At 39.0% G+C, this 9,273-nt stretch overlaps 1 protein-coding gene across 11 annotated transcripts in view; it reads right to left on the minus strand.

The window, feature by feature from the left end:
* The window catches only part of LOC129468980 (torsin-1A-interacting protein 2), a 54,046-nt gene that overhangs the window by 21,374 nt on the left and 23,399 nt on the right, over positions 1-9,273 (minus strand). For 7 of the 11 annotated variants that reach the window (XM_063627519.1, XM_055255041.2, XM_063627511.1 and 4 more), the window contains 2 exons: positions 3,836-4,015; positions 2,055-2,573 (listed from right to left, as the gene is read on the minus strand). In XM_063627519.1, coding sequence (XP_063483589.1) covers positions 2,055-2,573; positions 3,836-3,869 — 553 coding nt within the window. In that variant the 5' untranslated portion in view covers positions 3,870-4,015. Of the gene's footprint in view, positions 1-2,054; positions 2,574-3,835; positions 4,016-7,387; positions 7,501-9,108; positions 9,257-9,273 lie in introns of all 11 variants that reach the window. The other 4 variants (XM_063627512.1, XM_063627517.1, XM_063627515.1 and 1 more) reach the window with 2 other exon arrangements.

The raw sequence follows: 9,273 nt of genomic DNA on the forward strand, positions 1-9,273 counted from the left end.
AAGATCTTGCCCAAGGTCACATAAAGAGATGTAGCTGGCCTGGCGCAGTGGCTCACGCCTGTAATCCCAGCACTTTGGGAGGCCGAGGTGGGCGGATCACAAGGTCAGGAGATCGAGACCATCCTGGCTAATATGGTGAAACCCCGTCTCTACTAAAAATTCAAAAAAATACAAAAAAAATTAGTTGGGCGCGGTGGCGGGTGCCTGTAGTCCCAGCTACTTGGGAGGCTGAGGCAGGAGAATGGGCGTGAACCCAGGAGGCGGAGCTTGCAGTGAGCCCAGATAGCGCCACTGCAGTCCGGCCTGGGCCAAAGAGTGAGACTCCGTCTCAAAAAAAACAAAAAAACAAAAACAAAACAAAACAAAAAAAGAGATGTAGCTAAGTTGAGATGAAAACAAGATTTCTCATCTCTTAGAGTATAAATAACCTCATTCAACTATATTAAATTGCTTTCCATACATAAACTGCATTTTTTTTTTTAAAGACAGGGTCTCACTCTGTCAACAAGGTTGGAGTGCAGTGGTGAAATTTCAGCTCACCACAGCTTTGACCTCCTGGGCTCAAGCAATCCTCCCACCTCAGCCTCCTGAGGACTACAGGTGCATGCAGCTGTTTTTGTGTTTTCTGTAGAGATGGGTTTTTGCCATGTTGCCCAGGCTGGTCTTCCTGGCCTCAAGTGATCCACCAGCCTTGGCCTCCCAAAGTGCTAGGATCACAGGAGTGAGCCACTACCCTTGGCCTAAACTAGATTTTTTTAAACAACATTTTTTCTACTCACAGTGAACCTGCCTAACAGTGAATTTTTTTTAAGAGATGGGGTCTCACTACATTGCCCAGGCTAGCTAGAATGCAGTGGCTATTCACAGGGGTGATCATAGCACACTGCAGGCTTGAACTCCTGGGCTCATGCAATCCTCCCAACTCAGCTTCCCAAGTAACTTGGACTAGAGGTGTAAGTAATTGCACCTAGCTCGTAATCGTGAAATTCCGACGCAGGTCATGGTCCTTACAAATCACATTCATTCATTTGACAAAATTCATAAAGGTGTTTCTATGGGCCAGGTGCCAGAGATACACAATGAATGAGAGGGACATAGTCCTTGCCTTCACTGAAGTTACAGATTATTCTAATGATTAATAAATAAAACATATATTTGAGATTAGTCATTGATTTGCAGTGAAACATGAATTACTAGCCCTTGCTGAAGTCCCTGATGAACAGAACATCTTATATTTTATATTCTTTTGTACTGGCAAATGGGCATTTCAGACTGAGCTCTTCAGAGTGCTTATAAAATACAAACCCACACAGACAATCACAGAAGGTGAAAGCTAGAAGAATCCTTGGATATCATCTTGTCCAACTTCTTCATTTTACAAATAGGAAATTGAAGCACTAGGAAGGGAAGAGATTTTCCCAAGGTCACCCAAGTCAGCAAGTGGTAGGGCCACAACTAGAATTCACACCTCGAGTTCCACTTAAGGATTTAGCACACTGCAATGCTTACCTTCATAAGGGAAGACATGCTTGTTCCTCTTAACATATAGGCAGAAAAAACCAGGTATAGAGAAACTAACTGAGTACTCAAAGTCCTATAAAACTGAAACATGACTGAGTTAAGGACACTGTCCCATTAATGCTCATTTTTAAATATACCCATCTCTTGATTTATGTAACATTTAGTTTCCCAAGGACTTTAAAAATTGTAAGTCAAAATATTCTCATAAGAAATAAAAAACCATAAGCGAATTTTTTAAGTCATGCCCCTTTTTGTCATATCACATTAATATAAACAGTTAATAAAAACATGCTTAGAAATGCAGTTTATGTGTAGGAAGCAACTTAATATAGTGGAATGAAATAGCCTAGATGAGAAACCTCATTCTAAAATCAACTCAGTCATGGCTTGGTGTGAGCTTGGGCAAGGCCCAAAGGCCTTAATCCTATGAAAGACAGACAAAAGTTCTCTGAAAAGAAGGCCTCTGACTTCTGCTGTGTTCTCAGTTAACAGAGCAATACAAAACAGGAGAGTAGTTCAGGGGATTCTCTTACCTGGGGCCAGCAGTCGCCTCCTCAGTGTATCCTCACCCTCTTGCCCTGCACTGGAATGACCAGGACTCTGGGCCTCCTGGGAGTCTGTAGCAGGTGGTTCCTGAGATGCTCCAGTTCCATCACTCGCCTCCTTAGGGAGGGCCACAGAGCTGCTCCCTAAGTGTGCATCTGCTCTTCCTACCTTGTCACTTGGAGAATGGCTGGGATCTGGATCCAAGGGTTCTTCACCCACATTTTCTGAAGGGAGGTGATGCCCTTTTCCGCCATCCAGAAAACTCTGCTTGTTCTCATCTTCTATTTTATCCTTTGGATGTTTCCCCACATTTGCTTCATCTGGACTTTCTGATTTATCACCTGTATCTGCACTTTCTGGACCTATTGTCTCTATCCCTTGGTGGTCTTTGCTAAGACCACAGGCAGAGTGCAGGATCTGAGCTTCTTTGGCATTACTTGCTATGATTGTGGTCTCCTGCGCCTGAGAATTTATTGATGGATCATTTTCCAAATCCTTTTGAGAGTCTATTGAGATAAAAATTTATAATTTTTATTGGAAAAAATTCCCCAAAAATTTATATTTTAACAAGGTCCCTGTTTAATAATAGTATTTACATAGATTTTCATGGTTTATAAGACACTTCCTAAACATTATTTCTCTTGGCTCCCACTAAAGGTGATTAAAACAACAACAAAAAAAACCTTATCATGTTAATAAATATAAAATGCCACTAATATAAAACAAATTATATGACAGAAACAACTTTTGGTTATATTAAATATATCCTCTTCCCTAATGAAAGGCAATGCTTATCAATGGTAGCAAAACCTTATGCAAAAGGCTGATAGGGACTTTTATAGTGGATGAGCCAGACTGACAACTGCTGAACCCAGTGACCAATCTTCACATCAGGAAAACAGGGAAACCCAAACAGATATCATTTACCTTCTAATACAGTGCAGTAAGAAGTACTCTAGACCACTTGGGAAGTATTTTTGCCAAACAACTAAACTTAAATCTGGTAAGCTTCTAGAGCAACCAGTTTCCAAGAAATATAGGGATAGAGGAATACATTAAATTATGCCTCAAGAATATAATCAGCAAAACCCAGCATGTGGGAAATTCCAAAAGACTTTGTTTCTTTAATAAAAGTAAGAATGGCCAGATGTGGTGGCTCATGCATGTAATCCCAGCACTTTGGGAGGCCAGGGCAGGTGAATCACCTGAGGTCAGGAGTTCAAGACCAGCCTGGCAACATGGTGAAACCCCCTCTCTACTAAAAATACAAAAATTAGCTGGGCGTGGTGGCAGGCGCCTGTAATCCCAGCTACTCTGGAGGCTGAAGCATGAGAATCGCTTGAGCCTGGGAGGCGGAGGTTGCAGTGAGCTGAGATCACGCCACTGCACTCCAGCCTGGGTAACATAAAAAAAAAAAGAAGAAGAAGAAGAAGAAAGATCCCTTCTAAATATGGCACATTACGGGATATATATAACTCTAAAGATTTGTCTACCATCATTTTTTAAAGAAGCATTGTATTTTTCCATTACTGTAAGTCCTTACTATTGGAGTCTCTAAAACATTTATCTTCCTTATATTATAATTAGGGTCTCACATTATAGTAAAATTCAGTAAATTTGAAAGAATAAGTATAATCAAAACAAATGAACCCACTGAATTGGCTTTTTTACTTCAAAACCTCAGATTTTAGTCATCAGAGATTTTCTCTCTCTGCACAGCCCTGGTTTCCTACAGCAGCACCCTCAGTGCTAGATAAATCAGTCTTACCCTCTTGAGGTTCCCTGAGTCCACTGTCGGCCATGTTTGTGTTCTATCTCTTCAGAGTTGGGAGGATACTTTTTTTAGTACTTGGTTTTCCTTGTGAAGATGTCTTGTTTTCTTCTTGTCCCAAGTCCCAACAGACTCATGCTTCCCGTGGACCCAGGAAATAAGGCATATATACAGTGACTAAAACAAAACGAAAAAAAATTAAATGACTTTTTATCCATACAAGGGAGAAATGCAAGTATCAGCTTTATTTATTAAATATGTGTAGCTTGAGTAATATTTCCTCTGTGAAACTTTTTTCGTGAAGAAAAGTTCCTTTCATAAGAATCATATTCCAAATCCTAGACTACTGAAAAAAGCTCCAGATTATTAATCTTTCATGAATTCCATAATCTAATACATTCCAGCATAGTTGAAAGAGTATAAAAGTAAGATCATGTGACCAGATTCTTCAACACAATAGCCTGAATTAAAATAAAAAATAAATCTAAGAGTAGAAATTTAAGTCATTGCTGACACAATCACTGCGGATTTCCTGGATGTCTTCAATTTCTGTCCCAGATAATTTTCTCATAGTCTGCCTATCAGGAGCTTTCACTGATATTAAAAAGTAACAACGCACAGGAGGTTCCCACAAACTGAGATGGCTGCTTTGAGGTGTACCACTACACATTTGGACTGACTTTGAAGTGGTTTTCTCGAAGTATTCTTTTGTAAAATATGGAGACAGATATTCCTTTATACAATGCCTTTTTATGCAATGCTCAAAGACAGACAAAGAAAATTATTAAGGTTTACACAAAAGGAATCAAAATCAAAGGTACTTTATAAGCAATAAAAACAATCATATTTTATAGTTAATTCTTATTTTGTCAAAAACAAATTGATTAATAAGTTACTTAACATTCATTCCCTATAAAAATGAGAATAATGATATCTATGAGGCTTAAATACAAAAATATATAAGAAAAACCTTTGTGAAGTGTTATAGTTTTTTGACAGCCTAGCTGGAAGGCTAGCCAACTGGCCATCTTTATGTTTTTCTCAGTACTCTTCTGTAAAATTTAATTTTACACATTAAAAACTTTCATCCCCAATGCCTACACGGTGCCTAGTGTATAGTAAGAACTCCATATTTTAACTTAAAAGCTTATGAAAAAATAAATGAATGTATAAAGAGTGATGCCATAGATAAATTGGAAGGGAAGAGAAGAGTTAGGGACAGACCCTTCTTTCTGTCGCTGTGAACACTTAGCAAAGTGTTCGGAGGGTTCCTTGTCACCTCTTTTATCTTCTTCAAGCTCCTGGGACTGGGCTTTCAAGCCATCATATGTTGGAATGAAGTTTTCTCTCCTATCCTAGCTCATGACAGAAAATAAAAAGTCCCCAGTCCTTTTTTTGTTAAAGAAAATTTTCCTGCCAGCCAAAACCAAGAAAATAGCCTAAAAGTTTCCTATGTACCAATAACAAAAATTTTCAAAAGCAAAGATACTACTCACAATAACCATAAGGAACCTAGAATAAAAACTAAAAGATACCTAGTAATAAATCCAACAAGAGATATGCAAGATCTTTAGACAGTGGTGAATTTTATGGTACGTAAATTATACCTCAATAAAGCTGTTTCTTTAAAACACAACTTTAGAGAGAAAAATATAGAGCTTTATTGAAGTATATAAAAAAGAGATAAGTAAACAGAAAAAATATATCATGCATAGACAATAAGACTCAAAACCATTGATGCCAATTTTCTCCAAATTAATCTACAAATTTAATGCAATTTGAAACAAAATCTCAAGTTTTTTGATTATTGTTGGTTTCTAGTGAAATGGAAAAGCGGATCCTAAAATTCACAAAGAGCAGCAAAGGATCAAGAAGAGTTAGCATAATTCTGAAGAAGAAGGGGGGCAATCTTTACCAGATATCAAACCTTCTTTAAACTTAAAAGTAGGCTAGGCGGGGTGGCTCATGCCTGTAATCCCTGCACTTTGGGAGGCTGAGGTGAGCACATCACCCGAGGGTCAGGAGTTTGAGACCAGACTGACCAACATGGTGAAACCCCATCTCTACTAAAAATACAAAAATTAGCCAGGCATGGTGGCGCATGCCTGTAATCCCAGCTACTTAGGAGGCTGAGGCAAGAGAATTGTTTGAACCCGGGAGACGGAGGTTGCAGTGAGCCCAGATTGCACCACTGTATTCCAGCCTGGGTGACACAGCAAGACTCTGTCAAAAAAACAAACAAACAAACAAACAAAAAAAACAAAGTAATAAAAGCAATGGAACACTAGCACACGAATAGACAAATAGTATACAGAATAGAGAGTCAAGAAATACACACATACATAAAGGAAATTGGCCAATTCACAAAAGGGAAATAATGAATTAGTGAATAAGTAGTTTGGGGGCAACTGACTATTCAAATAGGGGGAAAAATTAGATTTCTGTCTCCTACTTCATATAAAAATCAAGTCCAGATTAAAGAGCTAAATGTAAAAAGCAAAACTTTTAAACTTTGAGAATATCAAATATCTTTATAACTGCAAGGTTTCTTAAATAAGATATACAATACACAAACCAGAAAGGAAAATTTGACAATCGTGACCCCATTAAAAATTTTTTTTTTTTTTTTTTTTTTTTTTGAGACGGAGTCTCGCTCTGTCGCCCAGGCTGGAGTGCAGTGGCGCAATCTCGGCTCACTGCAAGCTCCGCCTCCCGGGTTCACGCCATTCTCCTGCCTCAGCCTCTCCGAGTAGCTGGGCTATCAAAATTAAAAGATAAGTCTCTGACTAGAAAAACATCTGCAACACATAAAACCAGTAAGGAATTAATATCGAGAACACATAAAGAATTCCACAAATCAGTAAAAGACAAATAATGCTATGAAAAGTGGGTAAAGGGATGAATAAGCAGTTCAACAAAGAGGAAATATGAAAACCTAATGAATATGAAAAAAGAGTAGTCAAGGAAATACAAAAAATAAATTAATGGTGAGATAACATTTCACACCAGCAGACTGGTAAAAAGTCAGGCAATATCAAATGTTGATGAGGATTTACAGATACAGAGAGCTCTTAAACCCCTAATGGCAATGAAGTAAACTGTTACTATAACTTTAGATGGAAATATGGCAAGGAAAATTAAGGCACACATACTCTACAAATCAGCAACTCCATTTTTAGACGTATAATACAGAATCTCATTAATACGCCCCAAAATGTCCATTGCTGTATTGTTTAAAATGAGGAAAAAGGAGAAAATCTAAATGTTCATTAATAAGAAAGTGAGTTTTAAAAATTGTCGTATTCTTACAATGTAATATTATGCATAGCAATTAAAATAAATTAGGTTATCTTTAAAAGTTGTAAAATTATAGCAGTGAAGTACTGATGACCAGGCACAGTGGCTCACACCTGTAATACCAGCACTTTCAGAGGCCAAGGCAGACAGATGGGTTGAGCTTAGGAGTTTAAGACCAGCCTGGACAACATGGTGAAACCCCATCTCTACCAAAAAAAAATACAAAAACTAGCCAGGCGTGGTGGTGCATACCTGTAGTCCCAGGTGCTGAGGTGGGAGGATCACTTGAGCCCGGGAGGCAGAGGTTGCAGTGAGGCAAGATCACGCCACTGCACTCCAGCCTGGGCGACAGAGCGAAACTCCGTCTCAAAAAAGAAAAAAAAATGTTTAATATCTTTACTGAGGTGGTGGTTCCATTTGTTATCAAACTTAAAATCTGTACATTAATTGTGTGTGACATAGATCATCCTCAATAAACTTTATTGCAAACAAGCAGAACTGAAGGCTTTCAAAAATGTATTACTTGGTTACTAGGTTGCAGTCCAAAAGAATCTGCAAAGGTGCCATCACAGACATTTCTATAATCTTACAAATGCTTGACATACACCTTTCCCGTCACAAAGCACACATAGATCCTACAGCCCACTTCATTCAGACCTTTTGTAACATATCATCACTGTTCATAGTTGAAATGGCATTTCGCTTACAGTACAAGAAGTGGGACAAACAAGGAAGTTCTTGACAAATCCTCAGAAAAGGTCACATGGCAGGGTATCTGAGAGATCTGGAGGCCACTGTTCCAGAAGCAGGTCAATCGTTTTTTTTCCCCCCAAGATAGAATCTCACTCTATCGCATAGGCTGGAGTGCAGTGGTGTAATCTTGGCTCACCACAACCTCCAACTCCCAGGTTCAAGCGATTCTCGTGCCTCAGCCTTCGTAGCTGGGACTACAGGTGTGCACCACCATGCCCAGCTAATTTTTCTATTTTTAGTACACACAGCGTCTCACCATGTCAAACTCCTGGCCTCAAGTGATCTGCCCACCTCAGCCTCACAAAGTGCTGGGGATTACAGGCATGAGCCACCACGCCCAGCCAGGCAGGTCAATCTTTTGAACAGTGTCTGATCCCTATCAGGGTATGTGTTCATTAGGAACCTCTGGACTGCATAATGGAAGTGAGGCAGAGCCTCATCCTGAAGGAAAATGCAGTAGCTGGAGACTTTCTATAGCTGTAGGGAAAACCACTCCATAAGCAATAGATGCTTTCGATAGTATCTTCTACAAGGAACTGATGAGACCTGTGTGCTTCATATGGCAACGAAAGACATTCACTCTGAGTGAATCCCTTGCAAGTTCAATTACGAAATGTTGGTGTTCAGTGCTCTATACATGGCGGTTATAATGATTCATATTTCTACTTAAATAAAATGTAGCCTCATCCCTGACAGTCATTTCCACTTCCTTGTGACCTTGAAATCTGCAGCAAAACTTGTATCATTTTGCTTTAGTTGTCTCCATCAAGGCTTGTAACACGTTAGGGCTGTAAGGTTTTATTCTCCATTTATGGAGAACCTACTAGACGGCTAGCTGAGGGATGCCTTGCTTAATTTCTATTTCCTGGGACTTCTCTAAGAGGGACACAGATTTGCCTCAACTGCTTCCTCTGTAAATGTGGCTGCCTAAGATGTACCCTTTCTACTTCATCTCACCGTAAAATGGTAAATGCTTTGACTACCTGGTAGGTGACATTGTGTGGTATACCAAATGACGTTTTACATAACCAAGTTTAGAAGATTCCAACATACAGTATTAAGTGCTATAAGGCTAACTACAATTCAATACATATTACATGTTTATAAATTTGGGCCAGGTATGATGGCTCATGCATGTAAGCCAGGATGTTACAATTCTGCTATGAAAACAAGTAGTAACATAATACAAAGCATACACAACTATAAAAGTTACTATTTACTGAGTGCCTTCTTCGTGTCAGGCAGCATTCAAATCACTTTATGTGTTAACTCATTTAATCTTCACAACACTTCGAGAGGCCAAGGCGGGAGGATTGCTTGAGTCCAGAAGTTCAAGATCAGCCTGGGCAATATAATGAGATGATGTCTCTACAAAAAAAATTTAA

The sequence above is a fragment of the Symphalangus syndactylus genome, chromosome 12 (genome assembly GCF_028878055.3).
Source record: "Symphalangus syndactylus isolate Jambi chromosome 12, NHGRI_mSymSyn1-v2.1_pri, whole genome shotgun sequence".
In the NCBI taxonomy this organism is placed as follows: Eukaryota; Metazoa; Chordata; class Mammalia; order Primates; family Hylobatidae; genus Symphalangus; species Symphalangus syndactylus.